This window comes from Ceratotherium simum, chromosome 18, assembly GCF_057802395.1.
Source record: "Ceratotherium simum simum isolate JZ-2026a chromosome 18, ASM5780239v1, whole genome shotgun sequence".
In the NCBI taxonomy this organism is placed as follows: domain Eukaryota; kingdom Metazoa; phylum Chordata; class Mammalia; order Perissodactyla; family Rhinocerotidae; genus Ceratotherium; species Ceratotherium simum.
Window position 1 is genome coordinate 42,237,586 of NC_141917.1, and position 21,172 is coordinate 42,258,757.

The window sequence follows — 21,172 nt, forward strand, 5'->3', positions numbered from 1 at the left end:
CCATTAGCAGTCTTGCTCATTTTCCTCCAACCTCTTCCCCCCAACCCCTCAGCCTTAGGCAATCACTGATCTACTTTCTGTCTCTTTTCCTTTCCTGGACATTTCATATAAATGGAATCAAAATATGTGTGGTCTTTTGCAGCTGGCTTCTTTCACTTAGCTTGTTTTTAAATTTCATCTGTGTTATATAGCATGAAGTCAGTACTTCATTCTCTTTTATGGTCAAATAACATTCCATTGTATATTTATCCATTCTTCAGTTGATGGACATTTGGGTTGTTTTCACTTTTTGATTGTTGTGAATAATGCTGCTGTAAACATTTGTGTACTACAAGTGTTTGTGTGAACATGTTTTCTTTTCTTTTGAGTATGTACCTAGGAGTGAAATTACTGAGTCATATGGTAATTCTATGTTTAACCTTTTGAATAACTGCCAGATTATTTTCCAAATTGGCTACACCATTATACATTTCCATCAGAAGGGTATGAGGTTGCCATTTTCCTCCATATCCTTGCCACTTCTTACTAGAATCTGTCCATTTGGTTGTAGTCGTCCTAGTGGATATGAAGTCGTATCTCAGTGTGGTTTTGATTTACATTTCCCTACTGGCTAATGATGTTGAGTATCTTTTCATGTGCCTGTTGGCTATTGTATATCTTCTTTGGGGAAATATCTATTCAAATTCTTTGCCCATTTAAAAACTAGATTTTTTGTTGTTGTGGAGTTTTAAGAATTCTTTATATATTCTGGATACTAGACCCGTATCAGATATGTGATTTGCAAATAATTTTTCCCATTCTGTGGGTTAGGGTTGTCTTTTCACATTATTGTTGGTGTGTCTTAAAGTACAAAAGTTTTTAATTTTGATGAAATCCAGTTTACTTGTTTTTTTCTTTTGTTGCTTATGCTTTTGGTATAGTATCTAAGAATGCTCTGCCTAACCCAAGATCATGAAGATATACTCCTATATATTTTTTAAGAGGTTTTTAGTTTTAGATGTGTGTTTAGATCTATGATAGATTTTTAGTTAATTTTGGGTGTGGTTTATGTACTATTTTTGCAGGACCATCAAATGTGTTCAAGATTGTGAAGATGATTATGGAAAGAAATTTTCAACCTGTAATTATTTTCAGTTTTAGTAAGAAAGATTGTGAAGCCTATGCACTTCAAATGACCAAATTAGATTTCAACACAGGTACTATGTAATTTCGGTATAGTTTTAATGTTATGTGAAAATGGGCGTAAATATATTTCTGGTAGGACGTTATCTATTGTGTATTACTAGGATATGCAGTTCACCTCACAGTTACATTGGTAGGTACTCATCACATTTGTAAAAGCTTTAAGAGGCCCTCGATTTATCATTTCTTTCCTTTCTTCTTTCTTCTTATTTATTGGAAGCTATAAGTACATTGATCTGTGTAAAATGCAAAGAACCCTACTGAGAAATATTAGAATCATACCTTCTTATACTTCATTGCCATAAGCTCCTTAGTTATTATGGTTTTCTATCTGACTATTTAAGGTTAGGTCTCTTAGACCACTTACTATATAGAAATTACTGTGCTTCATTCTTCTAGAAAACCAAACTGGAGTGACTTTCCCTTTACCTAACTGTGGTATAATTTTTGAATAAAGCAAAATAACTTCTAGCAAATTAATAAATTATGCCCATGTATTAACTGTAAATGTAACTCACTCAAAGTCACACAGCTGGATAGTTGCACAGCCTAGCCACAAATTGCAGCATGCTAAATACCAACCAAATCATCATTCAATTCAGTCTTTTGGGTATGTAATCCTGTACAGTGAGAAGTAAATAATATTTTGGATCATCCAAAATCAAATTTCCACTGTACTGTTTTTTTTATTAAGGCACAGAACTAACCTTGCATTTTAAAGCTAATTTTTACTTATCTGTGGGTAAAAGTAACAAATGATAGATAACCCACATAACCTCCTAAAGCCAATAATATTTTGTATTTTGACTGTGTGAATTGCGTTGCTTAGAAATGTTTATAACTACCAGTGCTGAATATGCTTAATGTTGCAGGGTTATATATTGATTAATTCAACAAATTTTTATTAACTACCTATTATTTGATAGATACTCTATAAGAAGGCAGTGTAATGGTTAAGAGCATAGGCTTTGGAATTGTTGATCTAAGTTAATAGCAATGCCCATTATTTTTTCTAAGCCTCACTTTCCTCAGTAGTGAATAATAATAATCCCTGTGTCCTATAATTGTTAAACTTAAATATTGCATGTAGAGCACTTAGTGTAGTTATTGTTACTAATGTTATTAAAGATAGTACTTTTATTCATGGATTAACTCTGCTAGATATGTTTTGAAAGGAAGTGAATTTTATGAAATAATTATGTAGTAATTTTGTCTACTTTCCCTTCTGACTATGTTAAATACTGCCTCTTCCTTTTTACTCTATAGACTCTCATTCTTTGCAAGTGTGAAGTTTGGTATCACTGACTCATTTAGATATTTATGTACCTTGGATTTTTCTCTCTTAGATGAAGAAAAGAAGATGGTTGAAGAAGTATTCAATAATGCGATTGACTGCTTGTCCGATGAAGATAAAAAGCTCCCTCAGGTGTGTGTTTAATGTCAGTAAGTAGTATGGATATTAATAAGTGGCATATATTCACTTCGCATTTCTTGGTGTTGTTACTGTTTGCACATTGCAGTAAATATGTTGCATTTTGCACTGAAATAATACCTGGATTTATATTTTAAATTTCTGAAAAGGTGACAAGAGGAAAGATTTGCTGCCTGAGGGAAGTTTTCTCTGAAAGCTAGCATGGTCTGGAAATTACTGCTCCTCTTCCTAATACTACAGAATTTTTAATGCTAGTATTAAGGCACTAAATTTCTTAATTTATAAGGCTACCATACAAAACAGTAGAGCACACCTAGTGAAGATCATGTGTTTAGTGAGGAATTAATGTCTACTTTGCTCTAATACAGTGTTTTTTTCCTTTGACTATTGGGATTTCCTGGAGAGTTCTAAAATATACTGAGGCCTGTGTGCCACTCCCAGAGATTCTGACTTAATTGGTCAGGTGTGTGTCTTGGTCATTAGAATCTTTCAAAAGTTCCCCACGTGATTCTAATGTGCATCCAAACCTATGAACTAGTGCTTTAGTCCAACCTAATAAATGCAAGTTTTGTTTTGTGAAAAGAAAAATGGAGAAGTCATTCTGCTTACAAATGATTGCTTTGATTTGTAAGAAATTTATAAGACTGCAATAGCATGTTTGTTGGTATTTAAAATAGTATTTAATTTATAAAATTTTTTTGTGAGTTTTCTTTCCAGCTGAATTACAAGTATCTAAGGGCTGAGCCATGTCTTTATACATCTTTGTTAACCTAGCACACTTCTAATAGTATGATATTTAATGACATTTGACAGTGTTAATGAGAATGAGCTCTTCAATAATCCATTTTTTTAGATAAAGTACATATTTATATTAAAATGTACTTCATAGTTATTTATTTCTTTTTGGTTTGAGTTGGCCTGTATTTTTTAAGTTTATTTTGTGTGGATACAAACTTTGCCCTCATAACCTTTAATTTTTTTGGAGGAGATGAAGTAATGCTAGGAAATTTGAATGAGGCAGCAAAACACAGTTTATTTAAAACATGCTTTTCGTGTTAAAGAAAGCTAGGACAGAATTATATTGTGTTTTGAGTTTAATAATCTCTGGGAATATGGGTTTGGTTTTTGCTTTTATTCTGAAAAGGTTATATAACATTTCTTTTAACAGCTCTTTTTTTTTTTTTTTTTTTTTTTATAATTTTATTTATTTATTTTTTCCCCAAAGCCCCAGTAGATAGTTGTATGTCATAGTTGCACATCCTTCTAGTTGCTATATGTGGGACGCAGCCTCAGCATGGCTGGAGAAGCAGTGTGTCAGTGCATGCCCGGGATCCGAACCCAGGCCGCCAGCAGCGGAGCGCGCGCACTTAACCACTAAGCCACGGGGCCGGCCCTAACAGCTCTCTTGATTACCAATTTTTCTTAGTTTGGTTAGTGTAACATTTTTAAATTCTCTTTTCCTTATTTTGTTGTAAAATAAATGTTATTCCAATTACAGGTTGAACATGTTCTTCCTCTTTTGAAGCGCGGGATTGGTATTCACCATGGTGGTTTACTTCCTATTTTGAAAGAAACTATAGAAATTCTTTTTTCTGAAGGATTGATAAAGGTATGATTTTATTTTTATTTGTTATGCCTTAAAATTGTGTTGTGTGAATAGTTTGACAATTATCAAGAACACTGTTTAGAGGCAGCTTTGTTTTTTTTGGTTTTTTTGGTTAGGTCATATGGAATGACTAAGGTAATAAACTTGATTTTTATATATAGTGTTATACTTCGTAAATTTTAGGCTATAGGTAAAAAATCATTTGTTTGCTTTTCTATTCTTAAAGAAACGGTGGCACTTTTGGATACAGTGTGGAATTTTGCAGGAGGTGCTATTTAATCATCTGACCTGCAGTTGATTCTATAAGTAGACTCCTTTCTATATACAGATTTAAAGAATTAGTTTAGAGAAGACAAGGAGAATTGCTGATTAGACTTACAAAAGAGAATTATTTAGGATGTTCTAATTTAAACCAAAGAGAGTCTAATTTAATTTTTATAATTACGTTGATGTCTGTACCCAGAAATGAGATATTAAACAACTCCAAAATGTAGTCATAAGCCTATGTATGACTGATAAATTATTTTATGTTTAAAAATCAGATTAGAATTTTAAAAATCAGATTAGAGATTTATCATGAGAATCTCAGCTCTGAGTAGAATATTTAAAAGAAATTTACTCACCCTAAAGAACGTACTAGAGTTATTTTAGATAAAGAATTGGTCACTATTTATACTTGGGTCCTGGTAAGGCCCTATTGATATTCTCTGCTAGATTGTATATTTTCCTGAGGCCCATTTTAAAGAATCTTTTCTTAAAAATATAAGTGATACTTATGGGTTGTAAAATTCAAATAGAACAATTTTGCATAAAGTAAAGAATAAAAGACCATGATTGCCGTTCATTTCTCAGAAATATCCACTAGCATACATACAAATAATACATGATTTATTTTTTAAACAAAAAAAGTGATTATACTACTCATGTTGTTATCCAATTTGGTCATATGCATAGCTCTTCATTCTTTCTAAAAGATGAATACTGTTCTGTTGAGTTGATGAAATAAAGTATTTTTGTCTTTATACCTATTTATTCCTTATCTGTTTAATAGTACTTCAGTGACTTTACTTGTACATACACCTTTGTGTGCTTAAACCACACAAAGTTTTTTTGTGTAGTAAAATTTTTGTTGGTAAAGTCTTAGAAGTAGAGTTAAAGAGCCACTGATTCTGATCTCCCCTCAGAGATTCTAAAGGTGTCTCTAAAACTGCTGCATCATCAGTGAAAGCCAGGAAATGTGACTGTGTTTAGAAAGATATTCTACAGGCTAATACTTTGTCCATTAGACCACTAGCATTCTCTCATTAACAACTAATTTTAAAAATTAATGATTTGTTTATTTATACTTGAAAAGTACGATACTAGTTTTTCAGCTTAAAAACATGTTTAATTGTATAATTATTCATTTATTTAGGCTTTATTTGCCACAGAGACTTTTGCCATGGGAATTAACATGCCAGCTAGAACTGTTTTATTTACAAATGCCCGAAAATTTGATGGGAAAGATTTCCGATGGGTAAGTAAAATAATTCATATATCGAAATAACTTTTATCTTTGTTTTACCGGAGGTAATTTGGGCTCATGAAATCTTTGAGATTTTTCAGTTCTAAATACTCAAGAACTTGTACCTGAGCTAGTACAACAAGTTCATCAAGGTTAAACTTCAGATCCTTTGCATTTCTATCCTTTAGGTAAAAAAAAAAATCTCATTTAGATGAAAGAGTTTGGTAATGAGGGTATAGGGGAGGAAGACTATCCTCTACCCACTCTAGGTCCTTTCTAGCTGGGCTACAAATTAAATTGACATGAGACAGAATAGCAGGAGAAAATCAAACAAAGCCTTATAACGTGTATACGTGGGAGAGACCCAGAAAAAGCTGAATAGCTTGACGAAATGGTGGAGGTTCTCATCTTGAATACTATCTTTGGCTAAAGACAAAGGAGGATGTTGGGGGTGGGGGGAGTCAGCAATGGGAGATTACCAGAAAAGCACAATAAACAAGAGGTTAATATGCAGATTTAAGGCTTCACCTTACCGATAAGTTTCTAGAGATGAGGTCATCCCCCTTCTTCTGGTACAGAGAGGGGGATACCTTTACAAATGGAGATCACCCGTACAAGTGTAAATGTCTGGTAAACAGAATTTTAATAAGAATGGGCTTAGCAAGGAGCCTCCCAGTCTGTCCGTACCTGGAGTTACCTATGGTGTTGGCCTGTCCTGGGGACAGGCCTTCTATCTTAAATCCTTTTAGGCATTTGTGGAGGGGTGTCAAAGTTTCTTTCAAAGTCTTCTGAGACTTTATTGTCTTCAGCTCACAATAATCCACGTACCAGAGTGGCACATCTTGGGACAGCCTGCCCTGAAGCCCATCAAGGAACAAGTGTGCAAATGATTTGTGAATGCTTGAAAGCATTTTACATGTGTAGTCATGTGCCGCATAATGGTTCAGTCAACGACAGACCTTATGTACGACGGTGGTTCCGTAAGATTAATGCCTTATAGCCTAGATATGTAGTAGGCTATACCATCTAGGTTTGTGTAGGTACACACTGATGTTCGTACAACCACGAAATTGCCTGACAACACATTTCTCAGAACGTGTCCCCATCAAGTGGTGCATGACTGGATGCCTTCTTTTTTTTCTTTTTTTTTTTTTTTCTGAGGAATAGTCACTCTGAGCTAACATCTGTTGCCAGTCTTCCTTTATTTTTTTTTTTTTATGTAAGCCGCCGTCACAGCATGGCCACTGACAGATGAGTGGTGTAGGTTCGAGCCCAGGAACTGAACCTGGGCTGCCAAAGCGGAGTGCACCGAAGTTAACTGCTAGGCCACTGGGGCTGGCCCTGTATGCCTTCTTGTAGCATAGAGATTCTTAACTCTTTTTGAGTCAGATATTTTTAAGAATCTGAAAACTCTTTCCACAGGAGGAAAGAATACGTGGACTTACAAATAAAACTTTTCGTGGTTCAGAGTCACCCTGAAAGTCTATATATGGGAGGCCTACTAACCTTTCTCCCCATAGATGTTCTTAGTGATAAATGGACTCCACTGAACTCCAAGGATATATACTGAGAAAATAGGAGAGATTTTTGCTTTTATAAATTAATTTTATATTAATCTCATTTTGCAAATTGTTAATTTTATATTAATCTCATTTTGCAAATTAAAAAAATTTGTTATGACCAAGTCAGAATTGGTATTTAGTAGAGTGTGGGTCACTGTTTGCTTTCTTTTTTTTTTTTAAAGCATATGTTTCTTTCTTTCTTTTTTTTTTTTTTTGCTGAGGAAGATCAGCCCTGAGCTCACATCCATGCTAATCCTCCTCTTTTTGCTGAGGAAGACCGGCTCTGAGCTAACATCTATTGCCCATCCTCGTCCTTTTTTCCCCCAGAGCCCCAGTAGATAGTTGTGTCGTAGTTGCACATCCTTCCAGTTGCTGTATGTGGGACTCGGCCTCAACATGGCTGGAGAAGCGGTGCGTCGGTGCGTGCCCGGGATCGGAACCTGGGCCGCCAGTAGCAGAGCGTGCGCACTTAACTGCTAAGCTACGGGGCCGGCCCACTGTTTGCTTTCTTAAACTTTGCTGTTTTCCAAATATCTAGCTCAAAGATATTTTTCATGTCAGTGAATTAGCCAGTATTTCCCTGTAGCTATGGTACATTTGATCATTTTGGAGCTAAAGTTTAGTTTTGTAACATTATTCTTTTTTTTTTGTGAGGAAGATCAGCCCTGAGCTAACATCCATGCTAATCTTCCTCTTTTTGCTGATGAAGACTGGCTCTGAGCTAACACCTATTGCCAATCCTCCTCCTTTTGTTTCCCCAAAGCCCTGGTAGATAGTTGTATGTCATAGTTGCACATGCTTCTTTCTAGTTGCTGTATGTGGGATGTGGCCAGAGAAGCAGTGCGTCAGTGAGCGCCCGGGATCTGAACCCAGGCCACCAGTAGCAGAGCGCTCACACTCAACCGCTAAGCCATGGGACCGGCCCATGTAACATTATTCTTAAGTGTTTCGCATTTTTGTGTTTTTACTTAAACCCTCCTAAAAGTTCATGTTTTTAATCATGTTTCCTTCCTTGGAATGTATAACTTGTGCTTGTGTATTTTATGATAAGAAAATTTTTAAGAATTTGTGTTTTATGTGGTTTTCTCCTAAACTTCGAATTTCTAATTACGTTTATTCAGATTTCATCTGGTGAATACATTCAGATGTCTGGTCGTGCTGGAAGGAGGGGAATGGATGATAGAGGAATTGTAATTCTTATGGTGGATGAAAAGATGAGCCCAACAATTGGAAAACAACTACTTAAGGTAACTGAGTTAAGCTTCTGTGCCTTCACCAGGAATTTGAGAAACATGTATCAGAAGCCACTTTGTAATTAGTTTTGTCTATTCAGATACCTTTTCTAAGTAGATGAGTTAATTTACTAAACTGTCTGGGCTTGGGAAGGTAGGAGAGAGTAACTACTCAGAGGACTGGTATTTTGTACACTGCTTTCTATTCTAATAGGGTAAAGAGCAGCTCAGGTGATCGGAGGGGATGTTGAAGATCCCCAGAGAGGGTGGAAGTGTTTACTTTGCCCTCCAAATTTAATATACCTCTCTATATCTGCTCCCTTCACTGCACGAATTGCTGCTCACCTATCAGAACAGGAAGTAGGGTACATGCTAATAGTGTTTTGGGCAGTTATCTTCCTCTACCTTAGCAAGCCCAGGTAGCTTAATAAGTTAATTCTACAATCTACCATTCTAATTCAGCCTATTGATGGATTATAAATATCTCAATAATAAATTTAAGTTTTTAAGCTTTATTTCAAATTAGCCTGTTTATTTTGCTTGCTTAGTATTTGTGTTTTGAATTGTCTAAGATTTTTATTTTTGTTTTGTTTTGAAAAACTTCTCAAGGAAGTTTAACTTGGTTGCTTTCCTTCTCCTTCTCCATGTAGTAGGAAGTTATTAAACAAATCCCTAGAGAAAACTGTTAATAAGATAGGAAACTTAACATTAATTAATGTAAAATTAATATGAAATTAACTGCCAGCTGACGAGCTACTTAAAATAAGCTTCAAAACATGTTAAGACATACCTAGGTCAGTATTTCTGAAGGAGACTGCTCAACTTTGCTCAACTTTTAAGACTTGGGAACTGCATGGAGAATTTGAGATATGATTATGGGAAGCCTGGTATGGTGAAGCATAAATAAGTAAAGGTGTATGTTTTTATATGAGTGAAGATGAAGCTGGTCTGTACAAATTCATAGGGATCATATGCTGTCTTATTTTCAGTTTTAAAGATTAACACTTGGGAACCTATTTTTAAGCATTCATGTAATTCTTCATGTAAGTAAAATGAAGCAAGACTGAAAATTTGTATTTTTATTCTTTTCTTTAAATTGTGCCAGATATGATAAGCACTATTTTTCTTTCCTTATACTCTATGTATGGGAAGAATTGAATCAGGTTGCCAAATTGTAGAAAGTAATATTTTAATGACAGCTTCTAGTTCGTTTAGTACAGATGTTTCATTCCATTAACTTGACATCTCTGGATTTGTTACCCTGTAAGTGTCAAGTTTTATCTTTCATTTTATTTAAAAAAAATTTTAATTTTATTGCAGCAAGAACACTTCATATGAGATCTATCCTCTTAACAAATTATTAAGTTGTAAAATATGTTTTTGTTGACTGTAGGTACAATGTTGTATAGCAGATCTGTATGACTTATTTATCTTGCTTGACTGAAACTTTATGCCCTGTGATTAGTAACTCCCCATTAACCTCTCCCCTCAGTCTCTGGCAACCACCTTCCGCTCTGTGATTCTTTGAATTTGACTATTTTAGATACCTCATATAAGTGGAATCATGCAGTATCTGTCTTTCTGTGACTAGCTTTCACTTAGCATAATGTCCTCAGAGTTAATCCATGTTGTCACATATTGCAGCATTTTCTTCTTTTTTAAGGCTGAATACTATTCCATTATATGTATATACCACACTTACTTTATCCATTCATCTGTCAATGGACATTTAGATTGTTTCCACATCTTGGCTATTGTAAATAGTACTGCACTGAACATAGGAATGGCTAATATCTGTTCAGTATCTTGATTTCAGTTCTTTTGGGTAAATACCCAGAAGTGGGGTTGCTGGATCGTGTGGTAGTTCTATTAATTTTTTGAGGAACCTCCATACTTTTTTCCATAGTGGCTGCACCATTTTGCATTCCCACCAATAGTGTGTAAGGGTTTTAATTTCTGTCATTTCTAAAATTAACTTTTTAAAACAGCTTTATTGAAATATAATTCACATATCATACAGTTCATCCAGTTTCATGGTTTTTAATATTTTCACAGAGTTTTGCCACCATCACTACAATCAATTTTAGAACATTTTCATCAACCCAAAAAGAAACTTTGTATGCATTAACAGTCACTCTCCATTTCCTCCCAAGTTTTTCCACTTGCCCCAGAGCTTAGGCAAATCACTAATCTACTTTCTGTCCCTATAGATTTGCCTGTTCTGGAAATTTCATATGAATGGAATCATACAATATGTGACCTTTTGTATCTGGCTTCTTTCATTTAGTATAACGTTTTCAAGGTTCATCCATATTGTAACATACATCAGTACTCCATTCCTTGTTATTGATGAATAATACTCTGTTGTATGATTATATCACATTTTACGTATGCATTTGTCAGTGGATGGATGACATTTGGGTGGTTTTCACTTTTTGGCTATTATGAATAATGCTGCTATGAATGTTTGGTTACAAGTTTCTGCGTGAACATGTTTTTATTTCTCTCAGGTATATACCTATGAGTGAAATTGCTGGGTCGTATAGTAATTCTTTGTTTAACCTTTTAACCGGCCGGACTGGTTTTCCTCAGCAGCTGTGCTATTTTACATTCCCACCAGGAGTGTACGAGGGTTCAAGTTTCTCTGCATTCTAGCCGACACTTGTTATTATCTATCCTTTTGATGTATAACCTTCCTACTGAGTGTGAAGTGGTAACTTTTACTTTGAATGCTATATAGCTTGACTTATTGAAAGGGTGTAGTGCCTGTTTATTGATAATAACGGTAGGCAATTATATGAGCAAATAATTACTCTTATCCCCATTTTATAAATAAATAAGACACGCAGAGATTAAATAATTTTTCCAGAGTCGTATTGTCGTTAAATGGCAAATCCTGCTTTTGAACCCAGGCAGCCTGGCTTCAGAGTCCATGCTCCTGTTCACCATGTGCTACTGCTACTCAGTACCTCATGCAAATACATTTTTCAGTTAGAACAAAATTTGGCATGACAGCAGTTTGTTCTTTTGATATTCTTAATATAGCATATGAACTAAAAAATTCATTATAATGTCAGGTCTATTTTATTTTCTTTTAAGCAAAAATGATTGATATTCACTCTTAAGTAATAGGGCTTTAATGAATAGAAAGAATAAAGTTATTTTCTCAAATAAAAATTAAAATACACAGCTTATTCAGTCACACCGAATATAAAAATAATTAGTATACTTTGTGCATTAATAAAATTCAAATGTTTGTCGTATTTAATCATTTTTCCTATTGTTTTGTTAAGTAGTCTTAACCAGAAAGATGGTAAAATACATGCGTTCATTGATTGTTGGCTAAAGATTATTTGTAGTGATTTTCAGTATCTCAGTACATAAACACACACACGCACATTTATATATTTGTGCTTGTAAATAATTTAGTAATCTTGAATTTAAAATGTTTTAATAGTTTCTTTCTTTAGCTTTTTTGGCTCGACTAGCTTTCTAAGGAGTTGTTAGAAAGTTATTAAACTCTTCCAGTCCTGCTATTGTAACAGTATCCTACTTTTGTTTGTTTATCTGATACCTTCACATCCGTTCCTTTTTAATTATGGACAGATTTTTCAACTGTTAGCTCAAGCAAAATTTGACATAAGACAGTGGTTTGTTCTTTTGATATACTTGACATGAGCTAAAAAAAAAAGTCAGTTCATTATAATGTTTGCTCACATGAAAAGTTGAGTTAGATGGAAAGTGTGTGTTTAACAGTTTCCAGAAAGACTGCTTCTGCTTCAGTAGTTGAGAGATTCTACATTTCTTCAATGTAAACGAAAGAAATATGCATTCCAATATAGTGTCCATATTTTCAAAAGAATATAAAAATATCACATTACTTTGAGTAAATATCCTTATTGATTTTATCAAAATAAATAATTTCTAAAATGATGAAATAAACATACTGGTTTCTTACAGTACAGAAGGTACTAATTCTAGACTATACAGTCTTTCTGTTTCTAGTCAGTTGTGTGTTCATTTGAAAAATGAACTACACTGTTAATGGTTAAAGAAAATTAAACTCATTTGAAGAAGAAATAATTTTGACCATACTGGTTATTTAAAGTCTTTGGAACTTTAGAAAAAACATACCTATTCTCTTAAGGTTAGTTCTCTGAGGTACTCAAGGTAAGATAACTACTTATGGACCTTTTTTGGAGAAGTAGGAAGACCCACATATATTTGTTTTATTCTATCTTCTACCTTTGTGGTTCAAAATGCAAAAATATTGGGGCCAGCCCGGTGGCACAAGGGGTTAAGTGCACGCGCTCCACTGCAGCGGCCCAGGATTCGCTGGTTTGGATCCCGGGTGCGCACTGACACACTGCTTGTCAAGCCATGCCGTGGCGGCATTCCATATAAAGTAGAGAAAGATGGGCACCGATGTTAGCTCAGGGCCAGTCTTCCTCAGAAGAAAGAGGAGGATTGGCATCAGATGTTAGCTCAGGGCTGATCTTCCTCATACAAAAAAATGCAAAAATATTTAGACTGGCAATTTTTTAAACTGTTTGCCTGAATGAACCATATATTCTGAAATATAAGAGATCATTAGAAGTAGGATAATATTCAAAAGGTAATATTACAAAAACTACTTTAGAAAATTGCTATTTGGCTCTCTCAATCTTACTGTTTTCAGTGAGCAACTTGACAACTAAAAGAATCTTTCGGTTTGTCTAGAATGAAGCTAGTTGAAAATCTTTACTTATCCTTGGCTGCCTGTCTTGTTCCAGTTAAATTTTGGGTGACCCTTTTATTAGGCTATTTGTTAATATATTATTTAAAAATTTTATGAGTTGATCAAATTAAATACATAAAAAGTTGGGAAATATTTGATCAACATTTGAGGGTTCCTATAATTTTAGTAAAATGAGTATTGAAAAGACAGGGATGTAAAATAAGTTACAATATGAATTTGCCCTCTAGGAGGAGTTTAGCCCAGAGAGTCCTAAAGGTTTTGCCTCCTGACCTCTTTAGCCTGGGCAAGCCTCTTCACCTCTCGGAACCTGTTTCTTATTTAAAATGAGGACACAATCTGTTTTGTATGAATACTGTGAATTGAAAATTTATTAAAGTGCTTATTACAGTGATTTGCACATGCTAAGTCCTCAGTAGATGTGACCCTTTTTCAACTTTGGGAATCTATTTATCTACACACGTAGTACAGAAAGTGAACAAGACGCGATATACGGCTCAGTGCCAGAATATAGATTATTCTGATAACTCTGGTTTAGGGAAATTTGAGATAATTCTAGACTAGATGATTGTGATTTAAGGCTTTATGGAGGAAATAGAACCTGAGGCAAGCCCTAAAGGGATGGGGTAGGGCTGGAGGTTGCATTTTGATTTCCAGGGCTAACAAGAAAGATATTTTAGGAAAGAGAAGGGGCTTTAATATCAAGAATTAACGTGTTGTATTTGGGTTCCTTGGTTTTGCCAGACCAAAGGATATCTGTGGATACTTATGGATGAGACAGATGAGTTTATTACCTTGATTGCTAAATTGGGTGTTTAGATCTGATCCTCAGTATTTTTCAGACTTTATTACCCCAATCATTAGCAAATGATACAGTTTATTACATTATGTCCAGGGCACTTTACTTCTGTGTGTGCGTGTGTATGTGTGTACCTGAAATAAAAGTTTCTTAAAACAACACACTTCTACTACAATGCATTGTTATTTTTTCAACTTTATTGACGTGTAATTGACAAATAAAATTATAGCTATACTTCAAGTGATGATTTGATATATGTTCATATTGTGAAAGGATTCTAATAATTGAGTTAATTAACACATTCATCACCTCACATATTTACGTTTTTTTTTTGGTGAGAAGTCATGTTATTTCCCGTTCTGTTTCATGAGGAGAAAATAAAATTTGGTATGACCGACTAAATTTCAGTATCTACACACTTTGCTTTAAGCAGTCATTTATTATTGCTTAATAGGGTATTATATTACAGTAAAATTATATTTTGGCATGTCTGGCAGCACCATTGGATAAATTGGAAGGAAAATTGAAACCAGGTTAGTAAGGATGACAGTTGTAGTAATCTAGATAAGATTTGATGAAACTTTGAACTAGGGTGATGGCAGTGGTAAAGAAACAAAAGAACTAATCTTAAAATATATTAAGGAAATAATCTGCAACAGTTGAGTGATTAAAATAAAAGAAAGGGAGAGGCTAGGCCAGTGGCTCATGTTCTACTTCGGCGGTCCAGGGTTCACAGGTTCGGATCCCAGGCATGCATTGGCACACTGCTTGTCAAGCCATGGTGTGGTGGCATCCCATATAAAGTAGAGGAAGATAGGTACAGATGTTAGCTCAGGGCCAATCTTCCTCAGCAAAAAAAAAAAAAAAAAAAAGGAGGATTGGCATCGGATGTTAGCTCAGAGCTGATCTTCCTCACAAAAAAGAAAAGAAAGGGATAAAGCAGAAGAAAGAAAGAGAGAACTCCTAAATTGGAACGTAAGTGAGTAATCTCACTAACCATTAATCTATGTGAGAGGGAAACTCAGTCAGGAATGGGAAGGAGTAAGAGAGAGAAATTTCATTTTAGATGCTATAACTGTATTATTTAGCACCCAAATTAGGATACTGTAAGAGTGAAAGAGAAAGTTATTAATAATTACACCAATTGGGCCGGCCCTGTGGCTTGGTGGTTAAGTGCGCGCGCTGCAATGCTGGTGGCCCGGGTTCGGATCCCGGGTGCGCATCGAGGCACCACTTCTCCGTCCATCCTGAGGCCGAGTCCTGCATACAGCAACTAGAAGGATGTGCAGCTATGACATACAACTATCTACTGGGGCTTTGGGGGGAAAAAGTAAAATGAATAAAATCTTTAAAAAAAAAAAATAATTACACCAATATAACAGGTATAAGTTGGGACTATTCCTGAGTCACTTGGATAACATCTCAAAATGCTATGTTGAGTTTCAGGTGACTGAGAATTCAGATAGGTGTATTCTACAGCAGTTGAGAATATAGAAATGAAGCTTGAGGTTGGAAAAACATTTGCAATGTTGAAGCCCCAAAATTTCTTAAAGGTGGTAATAATAGAAAAGAAAAATAAAGTGTGGATCTGTTTGCAAAATTATGAAGTAGCTGAAGTTTAATTCCTCTCTTCCCCAATAATGTGGTTTTCATATTAACTTCACATCTGCCTTTGGCCCTATTTTCAAGGAAAGTGGATAAAATCAAGGTTTTAGGGACGTACTAACTGTCCCCCTAGGGCAAAAGGCTCTTGATTTTTCGGTGTTCAAGGAATACCACCATTTGAGACTGGTGAAAGTTCTGCTCCTCCTCATAAAATCCTCTATGCATACATTTAAAATTCTGAATGCCATAAAGTTAGCCTATGAACCTCGATTTAAGAGCGCTGACTACCCTAAGAGTATATATGTATTTTGCTATGCCATTTACAAATATGTAGCATATTTTATGACATTTCACTTCTAAGTGTTTCAGCATGCATCTCCCAAGAATTTGGTCATTCTCTTATATAACTACATAATTATTCTTAGGAAGTATTTGCATTGAAAAAAATATTCCTGCAGAAACATTACTGAAAGAGAAGTTTAGATCTCAGCGAATTATTTTGGATCTAAATCTTGTTTTGAGTTAAGGTCACACTATTGTAGACAAATGTTTTATTCTGTCAGGTCACTAGCCTAACCCTTCTTTGGTAACAGCCAAAGGAGGAGAAAGAGGAATTTTCAAAGTGTAGATAATGGTCTGTAAATTTGGGGCAAACACATTAGCAGTTTTATGTCGTTAGAGGAAGCGGAGAATTTCAAGGTACTAATTTTTAACTCAGTATCATTCTGAAATAAATTTAGTGTACTCTGTCAGCACAGGCTGTCATGCTGCAGTAACAAACTTAAATCTCGATAACTTAAAGTATTATTTCTCTTACCTATTCAATGCAGGTGTATAAGGGAGGCTCTGCTCATCATTATTGTTTAGGAATCCAAGCTGATGGAGAAACCACCATCTTGAACATTATCAGTCACCGTGCCAGAAGAGATGAGATACTTGGCAATTAAATACTTGGCTAGGAAGTAACACATCACTACAGCTTAATTACCCCAACCTTTGAGGAGTCAAAAATGTATGATCCTGTCAAGTACCTAGAAGGCAGAGAGCTAAACATACCTGGCAAACAGTATTTTAACTACTACTGTCCTATTTAGTAATTTTTTCTTCTCTTTGCTTTCCCAAAGATCAACTATTTTGTCAGTTTGTATTGGTCTTTTAAAGGAAAGAACTTAATACATTTCTATAGTATTTTTTAATATAGACAATTATTAAGTAATTTAACAGGTTAAAAATATTTTTTTTAATTTATTTGAAAAACCTACAACATTAACTTTTTTTTCTCTTAGGGCTCAGCTGATCCTCTAAATAGTGCTTTCCATTTGACCTACAACATGGTTTTGAACTTACTACGTGTAGAAGAAATTAATCCTGAGTACATGTTGGAAAAATCCTTCTACCAGTTTCAGCATTATAGAGCAATTCCAGGAGTAGTAGAGAGTAAGTATAAAATTACCATAACAGCGCCTCCTTTAGCTAGGAGATCAAATAGCAAGATTACTGCATCATTGCTGCTTTGGCCATTGTTTTTTTCTGGTAAGCCAAATCTTGGTCCTTACATAGAGTGAAGTAAGAACTGTAATCTGGTCATTGTAACCAACTAGAACATTTTAAAATGAAAGTAAGAAAACCCTGACAGAACACCCTTCTACAGTTGATTCGAATTTAGTATAGTTTACTGTTACAGACATACCACATGATATGTAACTCATGTTTGTTAATAATGATATAACAAAAAGCCTGGTATATTAAAATTTGACCTGTAAGAAGCATGTGTATATTAGTCTTGCCCTTTCACCCTTTTATCATTATAAAAGAGTGCCATAGCATAAGTTTATGAATAAGTAAGGAAACGTAATATTTTAACTTGGATTTGAGTTCAGCTTTTTTAGAATTTCTAGCTCCTAATATTAAGATACAACTTTCTGGGGCCGTGCCAGGTGGCATAGTGATTAAGTGCGCATGCTCCACTGCAGCGACCAGGGGTTCATGGGTTCGGATCCCCAGCACGCACCGACGCGCTGCTTGTCAAGCCATGCTGTGGCAGTGTCCCATATAAAGTAGAGGAAGATGGGCACAGATGTTAGCCCAGGGCCAGTCTTCCTCAGCAAAGAGGAGGATTGGCAGATGTTAGCTCAGGGCTAATCTTCCTCACAAAAAGAAAAAAAAAAGATACTACTTTCTAAAATCCACAAAGTAAGTGTTCTATGGTAACTACATTCAAGTAGAATTATATATTGATCGTTATCTTAGAGAATATTGCAGCTGATCATCATACGGAGCATATTAAAATCTAAACTAGAGGCAAAGATTTAAAATAGTGTTTTGGGTAAATCTTTAAAAAATCCATAGTCATTGTAAAGGGGGAAAAAAGAGAAAATTCAGCAAAAGATACAAGGGAAATTTAAAATCATTTTTAATCTCACACAAAAACAACCACACAACCACTATTAATACTTTGTAGTTCTGTCTTTTTTCTTTCTCATACATATGCCTTTTTTTCAAGACAAGATCAAGTATACAGTTTCTGTAATAGTAATGATGGTACTTATAATTGGTATCATTTGTTAAATATTTACCCTATGCCCAGCCTTGTGTTAAATGCTTTACCTTCACTAACTCATGATTCTGGCTTTTTAAAATTTAATTTCATGTATTCTTTGAAAGTATGATTTTTAGTGACTGCATAATATTTTTATTTTATGCATGTACTATGGTTTATTTAACAATAAAGGCAAATTTGAGATACCTTTTTATCATGGGTGCATAAGACACTTCCACTCAGCTTTTTTGTAGCCAGAAGTAGATGAAGTATCATAATATGCCTTTAAAAAATGAGAAAGACTGGGGGCCGGCCCAGTGGTGTAGTGGTTGGTTCGTGCACTCCACTTTGGCAGCCTGGGGCTCACTGGTTTGAATCCCAGGCACGGACCAATGCACCGCTCATCAAGCCATGCTGTGACGGTGTCCCACATACAAAATAGAGGAATATGGGCACAGATGTTAGCTCAGAGCTAATCTTCCTCAGCAAAAAAGAGGAAGATTGGCAATAGGCGTTAGCTCAGGGCCAATCTTCCTCACCAAAAAAAGAGAGGAGAGAGACTTAGAACATCCAAGTGAGTTCTCTCTCTGTATTTTTTTTTCCCTTACCTGGATGATAGATCGTAATTATTTCCTCTTTCCTTGATTTCTCAGGTCTTCATTAAGAGAGGCTTCTTCATTACAATCTATAGACCTGAAAGGAACTTTGGCATCATTTTACAGATTAAAAAAAAAAAGGCTAAAGATGTTGTCAGTATCTCTAAGGTTGCATATTTGATTGATGCCAGAATTGAGATTAGAATCTTGGACTCCTACTCCTAAGCCGTGCTTATTAAGGCATGGATCATCCCTTTTTAATGTGGTGAGAATAGATGTTGTAACTTCTCTGACTGAAAAAAAAACAAGGATGAAAAAAGATGATTAAAAAAAACTTGAGCTGGCTGATTTTAAGACTTACCTTTACTTAAATTTCCACAAGCAAAGCTGTTGAATTTTTAAAACGCACCTTGTAAAATTAATCACAAATGTATAATTTCAGGTCGCATTACATTATTATTTTCTTGTAAAGTATTTAATACTATTTGTCTTGGTGATAAACTATGGCCTTAGCAAAGAGAAAGGAAAGTGTGATTCTAGTCTCAAAGAACCGGATTTTTAAAGGAGCTATGAATCTCCTCTCCTCCCACAAAAAAAATATAATAGAATAAAAAAATATCAACAAGATTTAAGTATAGTGTGGATTTAGATTTGAATTAAGGTGGTATTGAAATCAGATTAGTACTAAAGAAGGAAATGCATTAATTTTACCTTATATAAATTTCAGATGCTGTCATTTAAACAAGTATAAGGTCACAAGTCAGCTTAATACTTTAAATAAAAAGAATTAAACTTGGGGCCGGCCCAGTGGTGCAAGCAGTTAAGTGCGGGTGTTCCACTTCAGCGGCCCGGGGTTCGCAGATTCAGGTCCTGGGTGCGCACCAACACACCGCTTGTCAAGCCATGCTGTGGCGGCATCCCATATAAAGTAGGGGAAGATAGGCACGGATGTTAGCCCAGGGCCAATCTTCCTCAGCAAAAAGAGGAGGATTGGCGACGGATGTTAGCTCAGGGCTGATCTTCCTCACACAAAAAAAAAAAAGGAAAGAAACTTTAAAATATTCCTCCTAGGCAGTTAGCACTATATCATGTATAACTAGGATAATTATGCATAATGTACGCAGCCAGCAGTTAGAGTGGTTTAGAGACTGAATAATCACAAGAAATAGGGTGCACATTGGTGCACCTACCATTGCTTCCCCCCCTTCTTTGTAAAAATAATGTATTCTAACAATCAGTAAATTACTTTTTAAACTTCACTTTATATTATTCTTCCATAATTTCATAGAAAATATCGCAGATACAGTCGGAGATAGAGGGAGAGCTCCAAGTATTTTCCCATTTATTTAAAGCCCTTTTTATGACTTCTAGCTGGGCTCAGATTGTTCAATATGACTTTGACCAAGGTTCTGCTACCCACTCTGTGAACTTAAACATTACCACTATTTCTCCATCCCTGTCCTCTGTCTCCCCAAGCCACAGCTGTTGTTGCTGTTGTTTTCAGTGTGGTTCTAACTGACTTAACCTTTGAAGGGATTGTGAGTAACATAATCTGATTCCTGGTGTTGCTGCTATACACTTGAATCTTCTTGCAATTGAATTATCCATACATTTCTCTACCTCTTTTTAAAAGGGGCAAGACATGTTTTTCTAATATTTTGAAACCAATAAATAAACTAAATATCAAAAGTATAACAGACTTTTTAATGGAAAAGGTAGGAATTTAAGTGATGAAAAAGATAATTGATGGGGGAATTGCAATACCTTTAGTACACTTTGCAGGGCTGAGTGGTGTGACCAAACAAAAGGCGTGTAGTGTAAGAGGAGATGGTTAGAGATGATAGGGGCTATCCTGTGTGCTTTAAAGATATAGAATAGGGCCGGCTCCGTGGCTTAGCGGTTAAGTGCGTGCCCTCTGATGCTGGCGGCCCGGGTTCGGATCCCGGGAGCGCCCCGAGGCACCACTTCTCCGTCCAACGCGAGGCCGAGTCCCACATACAGCAACTAGAAGGATGTGAACCTATGACATACAACTATCTACTGGGGCTTTGGGGGGAAAAAACTGAATAAATAAAATCTTTAAAGATATAGAATACATCTTGAATGAAGTTTATTCACCTTTCACTTATTACTTGGAAGAGTATAATTCCTTTTGCTATTGATACTACCTTTTCAAGAGAACTTGTATTATTTTTACCACCTTAAATATACCAAAATTAAAATGTAGACTATTGTCTTTAGAAGTATAGAATTAATCTTTATTTTACGAATACAATGCTTTATTTTTTATAATGAATTTAGATGGCTGGCATACATAAGATGTTTTTCATTTTGATTTACTGAATCCACAGTAGATTTTCCAGTGAGCTATAAGAGTAAA

General features: G+C 35.2%; 1 protein-coding gene across 1 annotated transcript in view; it reads left to right on the top strand.

Moving 5' to 3' along the window:
• MTREX (Mtr4 exosome RNA helicase) overlaps nt 1–21,172 on the top strand; it is a 101,784-nt gene that overhangs the window by 28,574 nt on the left and 52,038 nt on the right. Inside the window, exons 11-16 of the mRNA XM_004422817.3 lie at nt 1,065–1,196; nt 2,529–2,608; nt 4,113–4,223; nt 5,635–5,736; nt 8,408–8,533; nt 16,944–17,094. Coding sequence (XP_004422874.1) covers nt 1,065–1,196; nt 2,529–2,608; nt 4,113–4,223; nt 5,635–5,736; nt 8,408–8,533; nt 16,944–17,094 — 702 coding nt within the window. The remainder of the gene's footprint in view (nt 1–1,064; nt 1,197–2,528; nt 2,609–4,112; nt 4,224–5,634; nt 5,737–8,407; nt 8,534–16,943; nt 17,095–21,172) is intronic.